This window comes from Columba livia, chromosome 1 (genome assembly GCF_036013475.1).
Source record: "Columba livia isolate bColLiv1 breed racing homer chromosome 1, bColLiv1.pat.W.v2, whole genome shotgun sequence".
NCBI classification, from domain to species: Eukaryota; Metazoa; Chordata; class Aves; order Columbiformes; family Columbidae; genus Columba; species Columba livia.
In genome coordinates this window covers 202,106,408-202,133,674 of record NC_088602.1, presented here as the reverse complement: position 1 = coordinate 202,133,674, position 27,267 = coordinate 202,106,408, and the positions used below count along the sequence as shown (strand labels likewise).

The following is a 27,267-nucleotide window of genomic DNA, read 5'->3' as shown; positions in this document are numbered from 1 at the left end:
AAGGAACTTCCACTAAAGGCAGAAAAACCTCCATGAGAGGGAAAGGTGCAAAACCTTCTTATGAGATATTTTACATGGACTAGTGAGACATCAGCTTTTTTTCACAAGACTGTGTGAATAGGTTGTCGTTATTAATACTCAGTTCTGCTCCATATTTGACATACTTTCAGCTGTTTTGTTTTTTTTTTTTTTTTTGGCAGACCTGTCAGTAGAAAGTATTCTTTAAAAAATATTCCATGGTTTCCCATTTATTACAGGATCTATATTTTTAAGTGCATCTCATTTGTTTATTACATTTTAAATACTTTTACTAAACTTTCTGCTAATTACTCTCCCTGCTGCTATGTATTACAAGCACACGTGCTGCAAATTCCTCCCTCACTGCTTTTGAAAAATGATAAATTTTTTTGTCTGATACAATGTTAGTCCAAGAAGGTCATAATTCTTAAAAGTCACAGCAATTATATCAAATATTTCTGAAATACTATCAGTGAATTAAAATAAATAAATAAATAAAAAGAGGTTTTTCTTGTACAAAATGAAAGTACATACATACCAATTAAACAGAGTTTGAGGAGAACAACTTCCTGACAGAGCAAAGACTTTTCTATTGGTTTTCATCACACCTGTGCTATCAAATAATTTATCTTTTCTTTTTTCTTGTTTTAATGAGGAGAACTAAGTTTCACATCATCCATAAACTAGCACATTATTTCAATTGAGTACAGGTGCTGTTAATATCTTACATTGACTGAAGGTAAATTAGTTGGAATCATGTATTATGCTCACATGACTACTGAAAGAGGTTGTCATAACTGATGCTATCACACTGAATACCTCAGGTTGTGCTGAGGGGTTTTGCTTCAGCTTACAGATGCCTTACTGCATTTTGTGTTGCTGTGCTACACTGACAGATCAGTTAAAACCAGTCAGTCACCCAACCCTTTTCAGGCTTTGCTGCCATCCCTCATTATTCTTACTTTAATGGATTTCGTGTCAAGTTGCTTTACACTAGCTGTAAAAGTTAATTATAACAACAAAACCCTTTTCATAGTCTGACAAAATGACTTCAGTTTTGTAGCCAAATCTAAAGGATTTAACAAAAAAAAAAAAATTAAATTACAGGAGATTAGGTAGTTTAGGAAATTGCTACAGGAGTGTTGTCTGCTGGATCACTCCTTGGGAACTGTTTGAGGCTGATGATCATTTCCCAACAAATGATAATCCTTCACTGAGAACTGAGGTGATGGCAGAGTCCTGTCCAGATTTTTGACATGACGTCTGGGAGGACATTGTTTCTACAGCTACACAACCTCTTCCACAAACTACAAATTGAACCTGGCAGAACAAAATTTACGAGTTTTTCTTCCTATTTTCAAAATAGATGATTTTTGACACAAAGGTCATATTTGTTCACATTGTAAGCAGAAAAAAAAAAAAAGTAATATGTGTGGACAAATGGTTCTGCTAGAGACAGAGTTGTGCACTGCATGGAGCTGACAGAGAAATCTTAAAAGTTTAGGTCTCAAGAGGTATATGTAGGCTGAAGACATACTTGTCAAGCCACTGTTGTTCTGTTTGGGGTTTCTTGCCTTTGTATTTGTACTACTGAAGGCTGTCCCACTTTCCCTTTAGTGAAATGTGTTTCCCTTGTTAATCCCCAGCTATCCTTCACGCTGAGCCAGGGACTTGTCTCCTGCAACGTGTGGTGTCAGGAGTTTGGCTGATGGTGTTGCTGCCCGTGCTCTCTCTGCCTTCAGGACACTTTCTTGTATCCCCTAATTTTGTAGTTGCAAAGAGGAAGAATATTCCATCCAGTCATAATCACACATCCCTCAGCATTTGGGAAGACCTGAGAAAAATCACATTAGTGGAGAGGAACAGGTTTAGTCTCTGAGTTTTGGGTCATCTACTGTAAACTGCTTGAACATATTGAGGGACTTGTGTTCCACCTATGAATTTTCAGAACTTAAAAAAGGCAGGCCTGTAGCATGGCTCTGATTGCCAAAAGTGCCTAAAATCCTATTTCAGAAACATCTTTTGTTTTCAGTGCCTCTGTGCTCCACTTCCTCCCCTAATACACCACTTTTTAACATAAAGGTGGTGATATTTAGTTTTTGTCACTCATTCGGAGCTCTGAAGATGTAGGTTACACAGTTAAGGCACAGACTTTCCAGTGTTTTTATTTCCAAGCATCAATGTCAAAGACTTCAGATAAATGACTGAGAGAGGAAGAAACAGACTCTTAGCTGGAACTCTCATTAGTGTTTTCAGCAAAGAGGTTAAGAAATACAGAAAATTGAGATTGAAGTAATCCTAAATGTAGGTAATATGCTCCAAGCCTTACTTTCTGTTCTGCAAAGGACACTGTTTTTTTCAGTTGTCCAATTATTCTCTCTGAGGGACAAGTAAATTAGTTTAAAATTAATTGCGTTGATAGATATACAACACCTTAAAACATAGTCAACAACAGAAAAGAGGTGTTAATTTTGGTTGTTGTTCTGTAAAGAGATAATAATCACCTCTTTTAAATTAAATAGGGTGGATAGATCATAAGCATTGTTTTGTGAGAAATCTAATTTACGTTGAGAATTAAGCTATAATTTTACTGAACTTTTGTATTCACTTTTCTTCACCATATAATTAGTCTTTACAGGGAATCAAAACTATTGTTGTCTCTTTAGAACAAAGGCTTCAGAAACTGATAATTGCATCAGAGATCAACGTTTTCTTCTTCCTCCTTCCTGTGTGAGCCTAAATGTTACTCCTAGGAAATATTCATACTGAATGACGCCTCAAAGGCAGAGGAAGAGATCTGAGTAGTGGCACTGCCTGGAGATTTAAGCCTTGGCTGGTACTCAGAGGCTCATTTATGCTACTTTGGAGGTGTTAAGTGCCACAGACTGAGGTTGTGCTCCCCTTGGGGTCCATTGGTCTGGTGGCCCTAGGGTGTTGCAGCCCCACCAGGCCCTTCTCCTTAAAGCTATCCAGCCAGCATGGAGCTCATATGTCTTAGTTTATTGTTAACTCTCCCAGCTACACTTGCCCTTATTTGCTTTGGCCCCAACTATTAATCTGTAATTCCTTAAAAAAGACTCCCACTTAATTCAGATTTAACGTCTCTCACATTGTGAATGATCCACTGGTGACACTCAAGGTCAAAGCACTAAAAAGCCACAACAGCTAGATTCCTCTTGCTGTAAGAACAGCACAGAGATGTGGAGGAATTTACACTTGTAAAAGCTTTGTGCATATTTTCTTATGTATGTCTTTTTGCTTGTTATGTAGCTGCTGCATCCATGTATTGAAAATGGTGGAAGAGTGATAAGTTAATATTATTTCAAATACCTTTGATCCTTGAAAATCTGTAATCTCTTTATGTCACAAAGAAATTCATACAAGTCACCACTGAAACAGAAGAGCCAAATTCTGCAGAGGAATTTTCATTTTTTTGTTAATTCTGCAAGGAGTTTTGAATCCCAAAAAAATTAAAGAATATGTGTGCCCATATTACAATCTGACTATGTCACCAAAATACTTTTACGACTCTTTGAAAAAATAAAAGAAAAAAAATATGATATGGCTTCTAAGAAGGAGAAACTGTCATAGCTAACACGAGGTTTTAAGATCATCATTCCTCAGCATCAGTCTGGCTTGACTCAAAGACAAACCAATTGATAAATGCCATCAGTCTTTAAAACTCTTTCTGATGAGAATTTCCATTGAAGCATCAATGAGTGACCATAGTGTTTTTACCCCGTGATAACTGCTAGCATCTCAATCTTGCATGGCCTCTGTGCCACACATCCACCTTCACCTACCCGTGGCTTTGAAAGCAGTGTCTTTAAATCACGTCTCTACTCTGTAGTCTGTCCCTGGTACTACCTCCCATGTCAGCAACTGACAGGAGTTACCACAAAACCCTCATATTAGCTCCACGATAGCCACAAGTTACCCCTTGTGCAAAGAGGATGCATTCTGATGCCATCCATGTTGCTGAGGAGCTTCACCGTAACAGTGAAACTCACACAGCTCCGCTGTGTTTCCTGAGTCATCGACAACAAGAAAGATATGAAAGCTGAATTAAAATGAAGGGACTTTGGAAGAGCACCACTAAAAGCTTTGATGTTTTGTAAACTGCATTCAAGTATGTAAAGCCACAAACCAACTTAGCCCTCTCATCACTGTATATGAAAAGCCCTCTCCTCTGGTGACCTTGCCGAGTGTGGCCATGGCAGACGGCTCCACTGTGAACATTTGTGACTGGTGCTGCAAGTCCTCCGCTCTGTGGGTGACAGAGCTCGCTGTGATTGCACATTCAGATTTTCTGAGGACATTGCTTGCTTCTCTGTGTTGGGTCTCAGTAGACGGCACTGTTCGTATTTATGAAGTCCCGAGTAGCTGTCTATTTTTGTTGTTGTTGTTAAATTTTTAATTTCAGTTTCCCTGGTCTTGTTCCTCTCCTCAGGGCCTCAGTCACCCTCCAGTACTTTTCATTAAATTATAGCAATTGCAGTTTTACTGAGCATAAAATTTCCCTAGTTTCTTAGAATTTTCTTGCTGTGGACTGATAAATTAGTCATTTTGACCATAAATATACAATAATAGGGGCATCCAGTTCAAACTCTTTACAAAATATTTCCTGAGAGAACTGCCCTTTGGCTCCTGTCAGATAATGAAGAGATGACCCCAGCTTCTGTTCCGTCAGCTTACTCAGTCTTGACAGCTAAAGGTAATTTCTGTGCCTTCGAGTTTATAGATCTTCATTAAAATGCTAATACAATTCAGTTAGAAATCCAATTTCTGACTTTTATTGTTTCTTGCTATTGGAGGGGGTGAGTCTGAGTGCGGCTGTTGCCACTAAAGAGTAACATTTTTAAAAGAACCAATGCAGATCGATTTTCCTTTGCTTTTTCTCAACCTGAAGTGCTGAGACAAGCAAAACATGTTTCCATTACTTAACTAAGCAAACAATGGCATATAAATCATAGAGGCAGCTGGACCAAGGTGTCGTTTTCATATAGAGCCAGATTTCTCATGAAGGACAGTTTAATGGGCTGCTGCCAGTGAAATGTCTGCAGAGCTGGTAATTGCAGGAGGGCACACAAAAAGTAGCGCTAGAAAGGTGTTCTGTGGGAGCTGAGAAGTAGCCCCACAGCCAAGACAACTGGAAAAAGGAGACTGAGAAAGGTGTGTGCTTTAATAATTTGCTTCTTGAGGCTGACTGTTTTCAATAAAAATCTAAGTTTTTATTTTTAGCTTGTTCACATTGGCTGCAAGATCAGAGAAGTGTTTTTAGCTGTAATTTTATTTTGATCATGTTTATGCTGTGGCTTTGTTTCTCCTTTGATCATGCTTAAACATGTTTCAGACATGTTTGTTTGATGTATACTGTTTTTAAAGCAGTCTTTCACATTGTCTGCTTGTGTTTTTCTTTTTTTTTTTTTTTATTAAAGCAATGAATCATTGCAAAATAGTTGCCATCAAATTATTTCTTAAATTCATTTTCTCAAAATACACTTTCTAGACATTTAGCCAATGTCAGAGTGCTTTTAAACAAGAAAGTGTTGCACTGTTGTAACAGCATTTCTGGGCACCTGACATATTGGAGACAGTTTTAGGGTCTCAGAATACCCAATAATTCATACACAGAAATGTGAAGTCATACTATCTATCCAAAATAGCAGCAATACACCAACTTTTACAATTGTCACCGATGGTTTTGGATCAAAGTCCCACTTTCCATTCAGTAAAACTTGCTTGAAGTTCATTCCAGTGTTTCTTTTGTGGCTGTGTTGAATGTATGAAATAGGTCAACCCTGACTGAATTATTTTAAACTTCCCATGAGGACTCCTTGATACCAAAACTGTTTAATTTTGCAGGGTAAGTCAGGGCAGTCTCGATACTTGAATATACACATTCATGGATGACATTCATTCTCCTGCTGCACGGGTGAGCAATTAGGAGAGTCAAGGAGAAGTCCCTCATCTGTGGACAACATCTCCCTTTTCTTCCTCAAAGAAGAGCAATAGAAAAGTGCTACGTAGTCCATGGAGAACGCTATGTTGCGTGACTGTTGGCCATCTGGCTGATTGATTCATCACGACCCTAAACAGTTAGTTGTAAATATCGTCTGAAGCCCTGCAGTTAAATGCAAGTGTGCATCAAACCACCAGCAAGTCAAGCAGCTCCTCTGCTAATGAAAAAATAAAGAACACGCTCCAGATCACTAGTTTACACCACTCACTTCTTAGCTTTATAACCTATGAAATTCTCAAACACATTTCTCACTTTCGCCCCACACATATAACCATGTAGTTGCTTTTATCATGTTTGTATTCATTCTGAACAGAAAGGAATCTATATCTGTGCGCAACAGAACACATGTAGCCTGTTCTTCCTTTATTTGCTTCATTGCAGAGACATAAATCTGTTATATGGAAGAGGGGGGAAAAAAACGAACACTACCAGGTAACAAGAGCAAAGGCCCTATAACATGAAGAACCACTCTTTTATTGACTAAAGCATATCGATTTAAGCAAATGTTGAAACAGCCTGAGGTTTGCTCAATAAGAAACACCAGGGTTTTTCAACAAAAACTGTTCCATGATGTACAACGGATGTGTTCTAATGTGAGGCTGTGTCACCACTTCATTTTCAGGGATGTAGTTAGGATTATTAATCACTAATTGAAAATCTGAATTCATCCCAGATGAGCACTATACAAAGAACATTCACATGCACTTTGGCTATGGCATTAGTTGTATCCACCTTCCTCACACCCCTCTTCTCTACTACCACTCTGACAGAATTATTTGAAATATATATTTTCTACTACTTAAACTATTTTTCTGTCATTCCTGTATCAGTCCTGCTTTAATACTAGACCCTTTCTGTTTCAAAGTTCACTTGAAAATTATGGGAGGGAAAGAAAAGAATAATAGTATGCTAACCGAGGGCAAGTTTATATAACCCGTACTATAACAGCAATATTATTGACTCAAATGGGACTCCCCAAAGTATCTTCATAGGCCAATGTAAAATTAGATTTTTGATGCCTGATAATATAGTGGCTTATTTTAGAATTTGATATCTTGTGATTTACAAAACCCATTGCATAGAAACAAATCATTCAACCATTTGGGAATGTATTTAGGTTTTGGTTGAATGATTTTTTTGCCCTTTTCATTAAGACCTTCAGATTATAAAAACAGTGTATTCAGACAAGAAGATATCCAGATCCAGTAGCCCAGAAAAATGTCTACTAAAAGGTATCCTCTTTCTCTGATGTATCATTCAACAGGCTGTGATGCAGAAATTTTCAAGCTGTATGAAAGCTGTTGCATTCAAAGTCCTGGTAGATCACATATAGCCGACATTAACCATGGTACAATATAATATAGATATTATCTCTCTCTCTATATATATATAGATAGTATATAGATAGTATATATAGATAGTATATATAGATAGTATATATATATATATATATACTATATATATATCTATATATATATAGAGAGAGAGATAATATCTATATTATATTGTACCATGGTTAATATAGATATATATACTATATATATCTATAGTATATATATATGTCAGTGTAACTGGAAGGCTATTAAATACATGTTAGAAAGAAGGGAAGATAATTTAGTATCTTAAATTACTGTGGGTTGGGGTGGAGAGCTTAAGCTGCTTACAGATTTTTTATGTTTTCAGGTGTCTAAAAAGGTTTATTTTAATAAATAACAGGTAATAGGCAGATTGTTCCACAGATATCTGTTCTGTGGCCTGTGTTGTTCAACATGCTCATAAATAACCTGAAAAAGTGGTTGAGCAGGAGGATGAGAAAAATTTTCACATGATACTAAGTTATTCAGCATAGAGAGACAAAGGAAGATTGTGAAGAATTACAAAAGGATCTTATGCAACTGGGTAGCTAAGCAATCAAATAACAAATTAAATTATTCTTGATGAATGATGTAGTGATAAGCCGTGGGGAAAACCGTGAGGAAAACTTGCCTATCATCTTCACATATAAAACGATGGGCTTTGGACTGAGCGTTACCACTGAAGAGTGAGGTTCTGGGGTTATGGAACTTAAAGTTCCATGAAAATTTCAGATTACTGCTTAGGAACTGTCAAATCCAAATTAAATGTTAGGAATTAATAGAAAAATAACAGAATTCCACAAAGAGCATTGCTATAGCCTTTGTCTAAGTGCACAATTCATCCACGTGTTAAACAGTGTGGGTAGTTCCAATACAGGAATTAAGAGGCACCAAATGAAGTTAGTAAGATCAATGTTCAAAACGTGAAATCAGAAATAGGTTTTAGTTCTTTAGACTGAGTACATGAGGAGCAAGTTCCAAAAGGACACTGTGAATGCTGGAAATTTGCATGGGTTCAAGAAGAGTCTAGACAGATAACTGGATGAAAAATCTACTGAGAGTTACTAAGTACATAGGAAGCAACCAAGCTCAGAGAATCAGCTACACTGAAAATATTTGAAGAAAGGGAGATTATTCTGGAAGAGTAGTATTTGTACTAACCGTATTGTTCCTTTGTTCCAGATAATTACTCCTGGAGTCTGTATATTGATCTAAGTAGACCTTGGTCTAAGCCACTATGGTCATTCTTGTGTACCGTGTACACATACACAGAGTACATGAGAATATATAGAGAGAGATACACAAAATTACATTGCTTACAAACACTACCACCTTAATAAGGGCATGGGTTTCACAGGACAGCTAGTGCAAACTGGCAAAACAAAGTACAGTTCATTATTTCCATGACTATGTAACAATAAACGTACACAGAAAATATGTTAATGCATGACACTAAAATAGCATATAATTTCACATAGGAACAGGACTCTGACTAGTTAAATATAGTTTTCAGTTAATTATCCCAGCAGGATGTAAAATGGTTACAAAACAGATTGGTAAATCTGTTGGATGTGCCTTCTTTTTCCAAATATAGGGAAAGACACCAGCTGATGTATCTCTGTAAAATAGAGTGATGAGCCAGATTCACCACTGGTATGAATGTACTTTTATGATTTCTGTAAACTTCTCTCCCAAAACTTCTTTCCACCATTTTTACACAACGAACCAGTATGTCTGCATTTTATGTATTTTTATTTTTTGATGTATCTTCTTTATCACCAAACAATGTTGTCACTCTGTCAAGAAATAAAGATATCATATTAAATAAATACAAAAGAATTAAAATAATTTTAAGACACAATATTTCAATAACCTTAATAGAAATTCAAAAATGCAGTCCACTTCTCAAAATGAGACAAAAATGTTGGGGTTTAGTGTGTCATAATGTGGAAGTAGACAACATCAATCAAAGCTGTATTTTTTAACCTTTTTTTTTTTTTTTTTTACAGTAATGCATTAATACCTCTCTAGATGTAAAATACTTTATATATTCTTCATTACTGCTAAAGCTAGGAATATTACATTTGTCTCAATAATTCTCTCATTTTATGTGTGACACATACAGAAAGATTATTAACTTAACATCAAAACATCCAAAGAAACAAGAAAAATGTCAGCAATAAATACATGAAAATAAGAAGCTATTCTGTATTTTTATACAACCATTTGTAAAGAGATTTCATGCATATTTAATTGTTCCAATAATAAAATTAAGGTCTGTTAATTAAGTATCTGTAGCAAATACGTATTAAAAGTAAGAAGAATGTAAACATCTGTCATATGCTAATGGATGACTATGTATCTAACATAGATATATTCACCATTTGGTGCAAAGGTTGATTCTTGGGGAGCAAAATCACAACTAATTTCTATAAGGAAGGCAAGTGATTCAATTCATTGAGTAATAACATGCACAATGGCATTGTTTTCTCAGATCCTAGATTCATTAGTGCTCACCTGATACCAGAGAGTGACAATCCAGAAGATGACAAAATCTATTTCTTCTTCCGTGAAAATGCAATTGATGGAGAGCACACTGGGAAAGCCACTCATGCCAGAATAGGGCAGATCTGTAAGGTAAAATGGTGACTTCTTCCTGTGAGATTGAATGTGCTTGTAGGATGCTCTGTGAGTGATTTTAGAAACTGCATTTTCTTGCCTGTAAACTATTCAATGTTAATTCTGGCATTGCATTAAAGCAGAGATCCTGAGTGAAAAATAGTTAGGGAGTAACACACCCACAGATATACTATTCAGTTCTCTCTTATGGGAAGTTTCACAAACTATCATATTTTGTTTAAGAAGTTGTAGGCATCTTCTGAGGCTTAGAATGTGCCTGCACAAGAGAGAATCTTTTACAGGAAATGTGATACTTCCAGGTAGGCCAAAAACATTTGAATTATTTACTTTTTAAAGGAATGTTAATACCTTTCCATTCCCACATTAGTGCAAGTCTTTAAAAGGGAGTTAAAGGAAGATTTAATGAAGCAGTTTTTTAAGCTCAGCTGTAGAAATGGGCAACCGTTCAGAAGACCCTTAATGGCTGCAGATTGAATCATTCGTCCACACTGATAAGTCTCCAAATATTTTTCTGACAGACTTAAAAAGATTTCTCCAAGTGAAAAGGCATTAATAAATTTTGTAGCTTTGGCAACTGTGATGTTTACAGTAAAATTTCATGTCAGTCTCTAAGCACAATTTCAATATATCTCCTCAAATCCAGAGGTAGTAGCTGCTTGAAAATGGATTACCCCATAAGTATGGAATCCTTGGTGCACTTTATTCATAAGTTTCGCAGCTATGCAACTGATCCCACTGATCTGGCACTTTTATCTACTTTGTTCACTTGCAACTTGTGTTTCTACTTTGTTGCTACCCAGTTAATAGTAATAAACCCCTTAAGTTTTACCAGGACATGACAGCCCTGGAGCTCTATAGCAAAATATTCTGCATGTCTTTCTTCATTGCTGTATACATATCAGAATATATAAAGAGGTTTGAGATTTTTTGTTTTCTTAAATTATGTTTTACTATGAAATATGTAGCAATACAACGCAAGATAAAAGCAATTCAGAACTAATGTCTTTGACAACATAATAATGCCTTTACATGCAGAAGGTGAATTCTTTTATCTGTTTTCTGTAAGTAGCATCTTGTGGATATTTACTGTATTTTCTCTGTATTCTGTTGATACTTCAGAGACTGTTATTATCTGTTAACACAAAATACTTTTCTTGTTAGAATGACTTTGGTGGACACAGGAGCCTTGTTAACAAATGGACAACTTTCCTCAAAGCACGTCTGATTTGTTCTGTGCCGGGACCCAATGGCATTGACACACACTTTGATGAACTACGTAAGTGGCAGAAAAGGCTTTGAATACAGAAATGTTTTCAGGTATTATCCCTATGAATTTAACTTAATTTTCTTTTCTGTGTCTTCTTATTTTTACAGAGGATATATTCCTAATGAACTCAAAAGACCCTAAAAATCCAATAGTCTATGGAGTGTTTACAACTTCCAGGTACAGAACATATCATTTTACTTGCACGGAAACTTGGGTGGCTGCTTGTTTTAAAGAGATCTCTTTGTTAAAAATGTTTTCAAGAAACACAAAATTTTCTTAACCTTTGAACTGAGAAGTCAGTGGCAGTAAGGAGTAATGAATTAGGTTTCTTTTCTTATGAGCAATGTACATCATCACTCTGAAGCAACTAATCACAAGAACTATCAGTTTCTCAGGCTGTTCTTGTGGCTGAATTGGCTTTTAATAGTTGGGATCAGAATTTGTAGACCTTTCCACACAGACCTGGAAAAATAACACAAGCATAAATATGCTTGTTTGGGGACAGAGTGAAATAGAAAATCCATGGTGTGATAAATTGGCTACTCAAGGAGGTATTAATAAAAAATATTGCTGAAATCTGGAAAGTTTAACAAACTTTCAAGAGTTCTGTTATTTTATCACATGTAACTGTGACTTGAATGTTTTGGTTTCATTGTGCTTTCACTGAGACCAAAATAATACTTGTAGCTTTGACCTAAAGGAAGGCTTGCAGTACTGGCTACACTGCCACATTTATCTGTGAAAGACAAAAGTTTCAGTTTCTAAACAGAAAGAATGTTTCTAGTGATAACCAGGCATAGAACAGGGAGAGTTACAAGTACTTACAGTCTTCTGTAAGAAATCTCAAGGTAAGAAACAACACTAAAGTTTGCATGTGTGCTGCCCAAATGACGGAAGAGAATGCTAAAAAGAAAACAGAAAAATACAAAGTGTAGGAAAGAACAGAATAGTCCTCCAGGGAAAGCTCTGTGGAAATTTACTCAAGTTCAGGCTTTGGCCTTCTGGGGACAATATGTTTTAAATAGTGGAATAGCCAACATCTGCTTACAAAAATGTCTGAGAGATTGTATCAGTTATGCTGAACTTTTACAGGAGGTGAGTTAGGATTGCTCTGAGAACATGTCAGAGTTTTGATAATCAGCACATGCAATAAATTATAAAGTGACAAGCTGCTATTCCCATAGCTCTTCCACTTGATTAAACTGAGTGATAATTTAAAGAACCTGATTTGATTTCTTCTCCCCTCATTTTTAGCAATATCTTCAAGGGGTCAGCTGTGTGTATGTACAGCATGACTGATGTGAGGAGGGTATTTCTTGGCCCCTATGCCCACCGAAATGGCCCAAATTACCAGTGGGTTCCCTACCAAGGGCGAGTGCCATATCCACGGCCAGGAACTGTAAGTACCCTAGGAAATATAGTATGATATGTATAATAGTATAATATGATTTTGGCATTCATACTAACAACTTCAGCAGAAGTTTGAGCAATGGCTGCAGAACTTCACTGGAAGTCAAATGCTACATAAATTACTCTGCATTATTCTTTCCCTATAAATTGTCTTTATTCCAAATATTGACTGAATCATTCTTAGTGAGAATGAGCAGAAAACAGAGCATCTGCCTGGCTGTTAAGAAACATTCAATTGTTCTCGATACTGAGTCTAGTATAGCAAGACAGCTATTTCTGCAACAGATGATAGTGACTATAATAATTTCTAACTTCCACTGGGATTTTGTAAAATCTATGCTTCTACTTGTTTCTCTGTTTCTAGTTTATGAATGACTAAAATATCAGTGTATATAAGGCACCCATATTTAGAACACCCAGCTGATGTCATCACATTCTAGAAATATTTAACTGCCTCTGAAATTACTAGTAGTCTAAGATGAAACAATTATGAAAACAGTATTAATTTTGTACATTGGGATGGGTCCTTAGTAAAAATCAGCTTGGTCCATTTAAGGTCTGAAATATCATTACCGAAGGTTACATATATATGTATACAGGTATACACATAAGCATAAACATTAATATATCTGTCTATAATATTCTTTAAAAGTAAGTCACAAAATAAACCAGGAATAGGTTTGTTCCTTTTTTTTTTTTTTTAAGCCATCAGATTTTCTACTTTTGTGTGGCATGTTTTGAAATTGCTCTTTCAAACCTGATCTTTCAACTGCTCTCCAACAGTTAGACAATATATATCCTCAGCCTAATGAAAACGACTTCCTAAGTAAAAGAAAACAGTGGCTCCCTGACAGCCAGATTCCTCAGCACTCTTCACTCCCTCACTATTACGGCCAAAGGGATTCCTAATTTTTTCCAGAGTTAAAATACAAGCTCTGAATCATAAGAGAGGTTTTGTTTCTCATTTGATGCTGAACCTTTTTTCTTTCTTAATTACTATAGTTAATGCTGATATGTCAGAGGTTTTTTGAAGTTGTATTGTTTTACATATATTGTTTACTTTGTGGAAAATGTGAATGAGTATTTTTGGTATTTCTTGTATAGCTAATGTCATCTTCTTTTCAGTCTGAGAGTAGTAACTTGGTGTTCATTATTCTGTTTATTTATATTCCTCTTTGATTCTGTATTGATTAACCTTTCTAAGCAAAACTAAATTACAGATATTACGTAAAACTACAGACAAAAAAGAATGTTACATTTTTCTATCACAGAAATACACCAAAATAAAGAACCAACTTCCGCACAGTGGGTCTGCTACATTCATTTCTGAGCAGAGATCAGACACAGCTTTTTTGAGATTCTGAATGCACAGCTCAAATATTTGCCTTAGAGACTGGCAACGTGGCTCTTCCTGCCCTGTAGCCTGTGGGTTACTCCAAGACTTGTCTGAGGGTCTTGAACTGAGGTCCATATGGGAGAAGAATAACTTGATGAAATCCCTAAGGACAAACAGAAAAGCAGGGACCTGAATCCAGTGACTAAGTAATCAATCCCACCCAGTCTTTTCCCAAATAGGGAAATACAGTTCAGCTATATGCATATATATATATGGATTTCTTTTGGGGGTTGCTACCCTCTCAGAATGGGTTTTACCCTTACAGTTTCACTATAATATATACTAAGATACACAAAGAAAGTGCAAAGACGTTCATATTTCATTGTAAATATTTTTCATGCCTGAGGGCAAATGTGATCCCAAATTATACAGTTCCACAGAGCAGTCACATCATGTAGTGCAAGAGGCCATGGCAGTGTAAATGATGTTAATTAAAGAGTGACTGAGGCCATTGGTTTCTCCCCGCCCACTGCCAGTGACTTTAAACCTGGTGTCTACCACTTCAACTTTTTTTTAATATTTTTTGTTTGTCTTAGTTGTTAAATTATTCTATTGTATCAGTACGATAAAACTGAATTTAAAATGAGAGACATTTCTGGCTGAAAAGAAGCTTTTTGTTTCTAAAGTGATAAAACTGGATAAAATTTCAATAGCTTTGAAGACTTGTTGAGAATAAAGAAGAAAGGTGTTTGAAGTTTCTTTAGATGTCAGACTTGTAGCTTCCTTTTCCAAGAATCGCAGAAAGGGAAGGGAGAAACAAAACCTGAGCTTCTTACAGTGATCCAGTCCCAGATCTCACTGCAGTTAGATGGTGCTGAATTATCTGAGGAATTTAATAGGTGAGGTGCCAGTAAACCTCTTGAGCATCTGGTGACTTGCCCAGTATGAGTAAAGAAAGAGGACATGGTTCTTTTGAAAAGTCAGAAAACTTTGTAAACAATTCTACAGCAGCTTCACATTTAACAAAGCAGTTACCAGGATTATTCCTTTAAGATCTCTAGATTTTTTGTTTGTTTGTTTTTAATCTTTTAACAACTTTTGGTAGAGGTTTTTTTGTATATACCTCACCTTGAATGAGGCACCTCATCCTGAATTCATATCTGACTTTCTGTGAACTCAGCTAACAGAGCTGAAGGTTTCTCTGCTTCATGGTACCAAGAGTTTGTCTTCAGTTATGACCAAACAACTTCTTCTTCCTACTGAGATGTAGCTATTGATTTATTCTGTTGGATTCCCTAATACGCCAGTTAGGATAAATCTTAGTTGCCTCCTCCTGACAGATCAAAACCGCTGACATAGTGTACTGGGCACCAGCAATTAGAAGTGGATATTTTATCAAGAATTTGCAAGAGTTCTTTAACTCTGAATCCAAGATGAAGCTAATTTCTCCAGACTTTTTCAGGACATTTGTAGTCATGCCTATCTTTTGGCACTTGAAAACTTACTATTTCCTTGATATCAGTGGAACTGATCAGGTGTATGAGTTCTTACGAAACACCTTGCCCATTAGCTTGACCCAGACCCCCTCAAATCGAAAGGAGGCCTATCATTAGCATCAAGAAAAATGTCTTTGTTATGTATCCTGGTTTTGTGACCACAACATAAATAAACATGACAGGACGTTCCTCATCAGGACAACTTGGATTTTATGTAGGTTGAGATTCCTCTGCAAGCAATTTGGACTATGGATGGGCTAAATGTCACCTACTGATGATGACCATTTAACTCCATTGACAAGGGAGGGAGTTATAGCAAAAAGAGTTTTATTTCATCTCAGTTTCCCAAAGTGGAGTGGGATGAATGTGAGCCACAGTCTAGTCCAGGTAAAGCACTTTAGAATTCAGATGTAAAGACACAAAGTTACTATCATTTGCTTACTCTCATAAATTAGGGATCCAAGCAGTAATCTGTCTCTCAGAATTGGGAGTCTTATTTAAGCACATAAAATTATGACACTAATTCTGGTTTTATGATTTTTCTGCATAAAATATAACTTGGTCAACATTGATGTGAGTACAATGCTTTTTTAGAAAATGAGCCAGAGTGTAAATATTCAAGCAATTGAAACACAGCTGAAATTCATTTACTTAAAATTGAAATGATTTTTTTTTTTTTTCAGTGTTTGCCCAGCTGCAAATCATACCACTTAGTTCTTGGGTACTGATTTTTATACTTAAAGAACTTAAATATATTATCTAATTAATCATTATCTAATTATTCTAAGTAATTAGAGCTGAACTCTAGTTAGAATATTAATAGACATGTAAAGCAAACTTAAAATTGAAGTTTTGAATTTAAAACACAATTTTTTAGACATGGTTTAGGCAATGATTATAAAAATTCTATCTGATTTTAACATTGTAATACTTCTGTACAAGTGAGCAAAAAACAAGCAAACAAACAAAAAACAATGAAAAAATGTTGACACAATGAAGTAGATAACTAACTTGCTTTCTGCTTAGTCTGCTCCATGTGCATTAGTTAAATGTCCTCCTTCCCTTCCTCCCTTCCTCCCTTCCTCCCTTCCATACCATATAATGGAATAGAGTGTAGGAATTTGCTTACTAACAAATTTGCCAAAAAGAGACAATTTACACTTTATATATCCATTCTGGAAGTGTCTCTTTGCTGAGTATAACAACTACTCTTTTTGACAATATTGATTTTTTAATTTCATTTCTGATGAATTATTAATAATTTGGATCAAGGTGATAGCAAAGACAATTGATTTGTTTTGCTGAGCATCCTGCAAGGTCTGGATTCTTGGTTAACAAGATGTTGTCCTCTAGGTTTTTAATTTAATTGGAAGATATTCTACACGTGGATAGAAAGGGTAAATTATCTAGGGCATTTTAACACCAGCTGTTTATATTACAGATTCAAATGCTGCAATCATAATGTCAACAGCCTTCAGAGTTTTATGTGTCTTAAATAACTGTCTCTGAATAGATTAGGAGTTGCCAACAGTAAGTTCTTTGCCAAGTTTGGACTGGTGATTTAATTCCATTGTGGTTCATTTTCTTCATCGGTTCAACATTACTAGCATACTACTAATGCTTACTTTAAAGTAATCTCTAATTGTTCATAAAATACTTACCAGTTCTACAAAACAGATGAAGGTAAATGGTGGTGATAACCCACAGTTCTCACATCTCCCCATGGAGACATGAGGTGGGTGAAAATGGTGAATATTTTTTGTGGATACTGAAGCCATACTCTTACTGCTCCTTCCCTCCTCAGCCTCTACATTTTGCTCACATTTGGAAAATGTAAGCAGAGAATTCTCTGCTTCTCACATATTAGAGGCAAAACTGTCTTGCCCACTATGGCTGTATAAGTGGACCAAGGGACTGTGGTACCTCATGGGGATGAGCTTAAGCCTGAGGGAGCATCAACTGTTCCATTACTGTGCAGTGCACAACAGTGAGGACTTATTTCATTTCCTTAGAGAGATTCATCTCACCTAACTGTTGACATTGACATTATGAGAAGCAATGCTCACACGAGGCTTTCTTTAGAATCAATGGAGAGAGAAGAGATACATTTAGGACATGAGTCATTTGATTTGATTTATTGTAACAGGATCCATGTTATCAGGACTACATGGATGACATAGGCTTGTTGAGACAAGCAGGAGTTTGAAAAGTCAGTAGAACTGGGAATTGTCCCAGTATTAAAGGATTTATTTCCCAGACAGGAATTGATTTCCAGTCAACTTCTGAGGAGGGTACATTGAAACTAAGATGGTGCCATCATTAATTAATTTTCTGTTCTTTACATAACCAAATACTGAAATTGCTTGTCTCATATTGAATGAGTTTAGATAATTCAAGATTTCTTCCTTTTGCCAACTAAGATTAATGCTGGATGAGTAAATTATTAGAAATCCTTTTGCACAGCATAATAGTAAGAAAAATTATGTATGAGGATCACTCACATTGATTTAAATAGATTTTTTTTTAAAAAATAGAGACTTTTAGTGACAGAATTAACTTTTGCTGTCATGAAACACTTAGATCCACTGTCATATTTAATTATAGAGTGCAGTAGTTGGGATGATTGTAATGAAATGGATTTTGAATATGTTACTAGGGATTAACAATAAAATGTAAAACTTTTTTTTTTTTTTTTTTTTCCAGTGTCCCAGTAAAACATTTGGAGGCTTTGATTCCACCAAAGACCTTCCTGATGAAGTTATAACATTTGCAAGAAGTCATCCAGCCATGTACAATCCAGTATTCCCCATCAACAACCGTCCAATCATGATCAAAACAGATGTGGATTACCAGTTCACACAAATAGTAGTAGATCGGGTAGACGCAGAAGATGGCCAATATGATGTGATGTTCATTGGCACAGGTGAGAAGTCTTGAATCTACTCTGTATGCTCCTCCAGGAATTATGGAAACATAGATCAGATAAAATTTTATACTCCAGAAGACAGAACACTGATTTATGTTCCCGTGTACACCTGTGAAAAGTTGGGGCAAGACTCAAAACTGTGTGTGGGGAGGTCTTTGTTACATACAATCATTATTACAGGTTCAGGCTATGGCCTGCATAGCTTAATTCTTTAGGAGGTTTGCCAACTGGATTAAGACCAAACCACTCTCTTTTCAACTACTGTTATTAGGGGATTTTATTAGAAATATCTTGCCTTATTAAACATAATCTAGTATTAAAATGCAAGTTTTGAGGTACCCGTTTTGAAGTGTAGCATAAGAATCATTTAACATGAATGAGGCAAGTATCCAGGTATGGGAAATGTCTTGTGTGCCTTCCAAATATTTCAAGTATTGCCTTAAGATGTCCAGTTCTTTAGCCAGAATAGTGCATCATTTCACTTAAGATGAAGATATCTGACACATGCAAAGTGTTTTAAGAAGACATGGTATTTGAATACAAATGTGATATCTTTTCCAAAGCATTCACAGAATCATACAGCTTGGGCATTTTCTAAAAGTGGAAACAGACATTCAGAAAATACTTTTGTTTTCAAAAAAAAAAAAGGTAATAATGAGAAATAACAGTAGCCAGAAATTAGGTAATATGTATTTGCCTAAGTTCAGTGGCTTCAGAGCTATGCTGATGCAGTTGGTGGATCTGATTCTTCACCTTTGAAGATATTCCATTAGTTGGCTGGTGTTTCAGGTATGTTGAATAAAAGTATTTTAAACTTCTATTGAACATAATTGCTAGTAATTAGACATAGGCATCATTAAGTCAAAACACATCAAAACACAACCCCACTGTTTCTTTTCAGCTATGGGCCAAAATACATGTATCTGGCTGTGTGTCTTGTAACAGTCCAATTTTTTACCTGCTTTAAGTGCAGTTCTGGTCCTCTAGACCTGGGGTCGGATTTCCAAAGCCATAAATCATGGAGTCATAGAATCTTTTAGGCTGCAAAAGACCTTTAAGATCAACAAGTCCAACTGTTACCTAGCACCACCAAGTCCATCACTAAACCATGTGCCTGAGCACCACATCTACACGTCTTTTAAACACTTCCAGGAATGGTGACTCAACCACTTCCGTGGGCAGCCTGTTCAAATGCCAGACAACCTTTTCCATGAAGAATTTTTTCCTAATAACCAATCTAAACCTCCTCTGGTGCAACTTGAGGCTCTTTCCTCTTGTCCTAACACTTGCTACTTTGGAGAAGACACCAACACCCTCCATGCTACAACCTCCTTTTAGGTAGTTGCAGAGAGTAAGAAGGTCTCCCCTCAGTCTCCTTTTCTCCAGGCTAAACAGCCCCGCCTCCCTCAGCTGCTCCTCGTAAGACTTCTGCTCCAGATCCTTCAGCAGCTTCATTGTTCTTCCCTAAACTCTCTCCAGCACTTCAATGTCTTTCTTGCAGTGAGGGGCCCAAAACCAAGGACAGGGTTCCAGGTGCAGTGTCTCCAGTGCCAGCTACAAGGGAATGATCAGGGCCCTGGTCCTGCTGGCCACAGTGTTTCTGAAAAAATTCAGGATGCTCTTGGCCTTTTTAGCCACCTTGGCACACTCCTGGCTCATATTCATCTGGTTGTCAACCTACACCCTCAGGTCCTTTTCCTCCAGGCAGCTTTCCAGCCACTCTTCCCCAAACCTGCAGTGTTGCATGAGATCTCTTTCATGTTGATGCCTGAAATATATTATGAATAAACAGAGCTGATGAAGCTTTGTGTACCAAACACAGTACATGCATAGCAACCCCGAACATTTACTGCAGGAAATGCAGCTCTGCAGAAAGTGTTCCAGGTCTTTAAAGCTGTGAAGCGAGTTATTAGATACCAGTGCTACAATGTGTTCTTGCATAAAACATTGAAAATTAGTTTCATATGATTTTACACAACACATATATTTTCCATCACACATTACAGACTTCAATGCCATCTACAATTGGCAGTGATTTGTGCCTTTCAACAAGTCTTCTATGACCTGATTTAGCCAGAAAAGAAAAAATTAATGGCAATACTCCCCTTGGCTGCAATGTGAAGGAACAAGCTCTTCTCCATCCAGAGTATGATGCTGAACAAACATAAGGAGCTGATTTATGTCTACATCTTGAGCACAAGAGGTGGCATTTATCTCACCAAAGTTTGGCATTCAGTCTAAGAATTATGCCTTGGTTTCTGTAAGGGAGAGAGATAAGTACTCCCAGAGAGAGATTCATTGTACTTTCTTTGAGACTTCTATTAGAATAAGATGAATAGTTATGTAGAAGTTCCTGACTGTTTTCAGACAGTACAGGAAGACTTGCTTAAACCTGAGTTATAGCTTTCAGATAGTTATCATTACGTATAGTGGCTCTTATCTAAATTAGTCAGGCAAGGTCTCCTTCTAAAAGAGTCTCAATGATACCTAGCTCTTACCTTTGAGTTGAGAATTTAGGCATTCGATTCTCTAATCCACTAATATTCAAGCGTGTGGTAAGTGCTCTGGATCTCATCCAACATTGCTGATATTTGTGCCCAAGAACTGTAAGAAAAATATTGAAAAGTTATTACTTGCACTTGCCAAGATATTTTAGCACCAAAAACACAGCTTCGTAAGTGCAGGGTGTTATTTTTTTCTGGAAATATTACTTTTGTCTGTAGGAACTGTTCTTTTTTCCAGCAGGAGGTTATACCCTCATGGGAGAAGAACAGCCACTATATAACACCTGTGCTTGGAGTTGGAGCACAGAAGGTGCTCCTCTGAGCTCACTATTCTTATTTTGGTTTTCTGAATGAGGACAGGGCATTCTTCATGCAGGGGGAAAGGAAAAGAGGCAGAACTGAGGCTCTGCCTGCCTTCTGCCAGAAAGCTGTACTGAGCTGGCTGGTCAAAGCCAAAGGAACCAGAAACAGATACACAATCAGCATCTACTGCGTCTTCCCCAAGCAAAGAACAAACTGGGGAGCAGATTAAGGACTCTAGTCACAGTCCAGTTTCCCACTTGATAACTAAACCTATGATAAAGTCAGAATTAAGCCCTCTGGCATATGACTGGATTTTTCTGTGAGGGTCTGTCCCATCAGATTAGATACATTTCTCTGTATTTTCCCATTTCCATTGCAGCAATCTACAGTATTCCCACATGCTTCTGAACTTCAGTACATTGAAGAAATAGTAGTGGTTTGGTTTTGTGTTTTTTTTTTTCTTTTCCTTGAATAACTGATGATAATTGAGCACAGTATAATTAATAGACATCCAGTGTGGTCACATTTTCCTTTCCTGTGGGTGAAATCTTTAGCCGAGCAGTTTCTTTCCCACTGTGATTGTACCAGTCTGTTTCACAATGGAAATAAAGTCATATCGGTGTGCTTGAAATTATATCAGAAAAAAACAGGATTTAAGATAAGCACTTAATGCATATCCTGAGTGTCTGATGTTTGGGATCATTTGGCACAGTCAAGGTACATCTGTCAGTAAAGCAAATTAATAACAGTAATCTTATCTCACAGAGCAGAGCCTATTGATCCTAAAGAAGAAGCCTGATTCCATTTGTGTGAAATTGTTTGAAATACGACTCTGTAAAACTTGATCTAGAACTCAGATAAAGCCCCACTTTGTTACCTGTGGCCTGACCAGAGTCGCCATAGTGATTAACACCATGTATCTTTGACCTTAGAGGCTTTCTTGAGCATCAAACAACTGTAATTGTGGCAGGATCCACTTAAAAGTCAGACCTTTTTTTTTAAAACAACATTATGTAGGGAACTCATGTACTCAGTGCCCACTTAGGCTCCACAGTTTCCCTTGTGCTGTTTTATCAAAAATTCCCTTTTATTTCTAGAATATGGCATTTGAGGGATTGTGACTGAGGACAGTCACAGTCCAACACAGAATACAGTCATGACACATTGCAACATTGTTGTATTTATTAGATCAGAGTTCTCTTTTTTTACTCATAGAGGTGGGTTTTTTTCCTCAAAACCACAGTCATCAAATTATCAGGATAATGAAGGAAATGAACCCATCCATTAAATTACAAACATAACTAACATCAATTATCTGTTGCTCTGAATTACTCTATTGTAGAAATGTGGATTTTTATTCTTCTTGTTTCAGAGTTGATCTTGCATTTGTTCTGCATTGTTCTCAATATTTCTTGAATTGAAAATGTTCAATTAGTAGCAGTAACCATTATGAAAACCACTTCCAAAACAACCTATTTATTATACTTTACAAGCTTAATTTGTACATGTATCTTCCTAAATAAAAAGTTGTGCTTTGCTTTGTTGTTGCCATTGTTTTAAGAAAGAATTGGGGGTTGTTTTAAAAAAAAAATCTATGAAGTTATGACTAATTTAGGAAAACAGTAATGTATGTATTTTGTGGAATAAAATAACTTCTTTCTAAAGTTCCAAAAATGTGTACTTAGAAACCAACATCTGCTTAAAAGGGAGCAAATGGAAAAAATAAAATCTCAGTTCTACAGGATATTCTAGGATTTCTAGAATATTTTAGCCAAAATTCGTGTAAAGAAGTTGAAGTACCAGAATTTTCTCATGAAATCAATGGCTGTTAAGTTAGTTGCCTTATAAAAACCTTTTCAACTCATGCAACCTATTTTTTCAATTTTACACATATTTTCAACAGAGAAGTGATGAGTTGTCATCTGTTTAGTAAGAAGTTTCAATGTACAAAAATATATATACATATAAAATATGTTTTAGTTTTGTGTCATTGATGTTTAATTCTCATTTTTAGAATGTTGACCTTTATAGTTCTGTTATTTTGAGAATTTTATCCATTTTAAATGCCTTATATTTTCCTAAACTATTAGTGCTATAGAATGTGCAACATGAAAAGTCCTCAGGGATGTAATTGTTATTTCTGTGATATATTTGCGTGACACTACACTTGGCTGGTTAAAAAGAAGAGTCACATACAGTGTTTCCATTTCAGAGAATCTGCAGTAATATGTACCAACCGAGAAATGATTATTTTGTTGTTGTTGTCATTCCCTGAAAATTCTGTGCGTGGAAACAAATAAATCACAGACGCAGAAGCTGAAAAACAGAGATGCTCTGAAGTCTCAACTGTATTTATAAAACCAAGGGCTGTAGCTCCGGAATTTCAAGTGTTGGCCTTGTTCATGTCAAAGCTAATTGCAAAACTCCAAGAATGCAAATGGATATAGTATTAAAATGCTGGCACATACCTATTTCTAAACTGAAGATACAAGTTGTATTGCTTTTTACCCCTCACCAAAGACCAGTATCTAACACGCAGAGAAATATAGATGCCTTAAGGGGCTTGTACATCTTAGGTACTTTGTTTGACACAGGGAAGATTGTCTGTACTTAAGAGATCTAACAGCTTCATCTGTCTAACAACAGTTGTCTAGATGTTTTTATATCCATACTGAGCCTTCTGACAGCATCTTCACTGCATTTTGAAAATTACAAACATCATATCCAAAATGGACAATAAAACATGCCTGCATAAATTTAATGCATATCCTTCCTCAATTTAATAACTGAAACATCAGTAATTTTATACTGTCACTTAAATAATATTTCAGTCCTTTTAATTCTTTAGTAACTCTATAGTATTTATCTTCTTTGTTGCATTTTGATAATTGAAAGACTTCAGTGAAATGTCCTACTGATACTTAGTGTTTTTCTAGGTTATTTCAAATAGCAATTGGTATTTTGAATGACGAGTGCTCAGAGATATATAGCTTCACAATCTTTATATGTGAAATAATTGCATACTACAAGCAACTTTGGCTGCTCTGAAACTGAAGTATGCATCTTAAGCACCTGATGTTTTTTTCTTCCTTTTCAAGATATTGGAACAGTTCTTAAAGTGGTTTCAATTCCTAAGGAGACTTGGCATGAATTAGAGGAAGTCTTGCTGGAAGAAATGACAGTCTTTCGGGTAAGTGCGGCTAAATTTCAAGTGTCAGGTTGTAGATTTCTCTGTGGACAGCTGCAAACTAAACTTCTTGCAGTCTAGCCAAGGAATAGCCTGGCATGCCCCTCTAATTAGCTTGTCATTTAGAGACCCAGACACTAGTCAAAATAAACCTTGAAACTTTCAGTGCTAGTTGAAGGTTAATGATAAAAGAATCAGCATCTTGGGCTCTTGTTTTGTAGTTTAAAAAACAAATGAGTATATCTGAATCTTAAAGATATTACATGCTGTAGTTAAATATGTACCCATGCAAGTCTGGGAATAATGCCTGTCTGTTTTCTCCCACAGAGATATGGAATAGACAGATTTTAGAGTTGCACTAGCTCTTAACACTATTCAGACTATCAGCATAATGTAACTAGGAAGATACTTTTGGAAAAACAGTGATTTGCACAGATTTCTTATACCTTATACCTAATAGTCTGAGAAACAAAGAAAGTGTTTACATTTTCAAATGTGACTTTAGAGTCTTAAATTCATGGTTTGACACAAGACACCACAAACACCCCCTAATCTTTAGCACTCTTTTTTTGAAAATCAATCTCTCAGTTTTCCCATCTGAGCCACATAAAAAATAAAGCATCCTATAAGCTCTTCTGCGAGTCAAGACTGAGTAAACCTTTCAAACACTTTCCAGACAGAACCCAGGGATGTCTCGTGTTTTGTACACAACAACGAATCATTTACACTCCTGTGTTATTCTTTTTGTCAGTGCCGTTTTATGGTACTATTTCACAGGCTTCAGGCTTTCGGGGGTTGATACCTTGCTGGGAGCACAAGGTTAACCTGAGAGCGTGAAGCTGATGCTGGTGTGCTCAGAGAGCGCCACATCGCGTGGTCTCACTCCAGATGTGCTGACAAGGACTGTGCTCCGAACCTGCCCTAAGGGTCCAGCCACCATGTCCTCATCATTCTCAGTTGCCAACCCTTTACCTTAGGTTTCTGAACAGACACAATGTATCAAAACAGAGCTTGTATATCTTTTTATTATTATATTCAATATCTTTCTTTCTTATGGGCAATCTTGCCTTTATTGGTACCAATCTTACGCAGAAAACACTGTTCTGAGTGCAAGATACCAGTGAAAAATAGGTGTCTCTGCTTCTGCAACCCATGCTTTTTTATGGCAGAAATATGGTGGGTTTTTTTCTTTTTTTAACAGAAAAATAAAGTAATAACTCTAAGGAGAAAATGAGACAAGTAATTTGTGACTCCCATCTTTTTTTCTTTTTTATATGCGCAAAAGTCATTACATTAATGCAGGGTAATTTGGCAATTCTTGATAATGTATAAGTCTCTTCCCTAAATCAAGTAGAAGCTAAAGGAGATCAGAGAAATATAAAAGTGAAGGAAGGAAAATAAATGGAGTGAAAGTTTTGTTTCAGAAAAGCTTTACAAAAGTAGAATGGCTAATTGCAAATTCAAATCTGGTATTTTACTTTACATGGGTATTTATTCATTGCACAAAAAGCATTTTGTTGTTCTGATTTACTTGAAAGCTCATTTATCTCCTTTGGAATCCGTTTAAGCCTTAAAGAGGGCATTAATGTACTTCAGTGGAATAAGAAGAATTTGTGTGCATAAGATATGGATCTTTCAATAGGAAATTTGCAACAGATTTTACATGTACCCTAACCAAATATGTTTTCTTTAGTTACTAAAGAGTCTACCTGCATCATAAACAATGCATTTTGATTCTTAAACTAATGTGCTGATTACAATGTTTTTCATTTATAATTCCATGAAACTGTAAGTCTTCCATATCTCTTACATTGATAACAAATGCCTCTCTTAACCCCATTTGTGCAATATTTCTCTGAACAGCTGAGCAAACAAACTAATGAGTTCAATTTACATTTGAATGTTAAACTTAATTGATGCTTTCTAATATAAGGTCTATTAACCCTTTTGTAAAGGCAAGTCCACATGCTTAACATTCACTGACCCATATCAAATTCTCTCAGAATATGCAAGTTGAAAGCTACACAAGCGTAAAAGCTTAATAAGGACTTTATTAATGGACATAACCAAAAATATGATGAGTGGGATCAATGGCAGATTTTTAGATGGAATAAAGTTCGTACAGAATTGACTTGCACACTTGATAATCAAATTTTGCCACTTTTACTCGCAGGTTTAAAATCCATTCAAGCAGCTGAGCCTGAGAGGAGTAACAGTCTTAATCAGATCTAAACATACTTACTCTGTTAAATATTTCCTACAGTTGCTCATGTAAGAAAGTAGATATTGGTTTGACACCTGTGTGCTACAGATAAGCATAACTAAAAGTGGACTTAGCTAGGAGAACAATAACTCTCCTAGTGACCCATTTGGTTGGTTAAATAATAGCTATTCCAGGGTGCAAAAAAACTCTTGACAGATTTGGTTCTGTGTTTTGCAAATAGGAGCAACTTTTTTGTACATGAATATGCTTGGGGTTAAGGCTTTTTCATATGAATAAAATTTTGCAGGAATGTTTGATTGTCATTATTTTCATATTACCTGAGAGGTTATTTAAATGTAGTTTTAACATGAAGTATAGAAATTCATGTCAAGGTGTGAAACTAGTAACAAAGTAATCACAATGAAACTGTAATAATCATAGAAAATTATGTGTCTACAATTCTATTTCACTTTCAACTAGACACAATTCAGCTGAACAAGATAAGTAAGAAGCACTATTACTGAGGAGTGTTTAGTTTAATTTCAGGATTTCTAGGCTGGTCAAATAACAGTCTAGCAGGATTTTTATGTTTCTAGAGCT

General features: G+C 36.1%; 1 protein-coding gene across 4 annotated transcripts in view; it reads left to right on the top strand.

Moving 5' to 3' along the window:
• Window positions 1-27,267, top strand: part of SEMA3A (semaphorin 3A) — a 171,700-nt gene that overhangs the window by 123,092 nt on the left and 21,341 nt on the right. For all 4 annotated transcript variants that reach the window (XM_065049221.1, XM_005512064.4, XM_065049220.1 and 1 more), the window contains 6 exons: window positions 9,890-10,032; window positions 11,197-11,311; window positions 11,410-11,479; window positions 12,557-12,701; window positions 18,248-18,467; window positions 24,376-24,467. In XM_065049221.1, coding sequence (XP_064905293.1) covers window positions 9,890-10,032; window positions 11,197-11,311; window positions 11,410-11,479; window positions 12,557-12,701; window positions 18,248-18,467; window positions 24,376-24,467 — 785 coding nt within the window. The remainder of the gene's footprint in view (window positions 1-9,889; window positions 10,033-11,196; window positions 11,312-11,409; window positions 11,480-12,556; window positions 12,702-18,247; window positions 18,468-24,375; window positions 24,468-27,267) is intronic.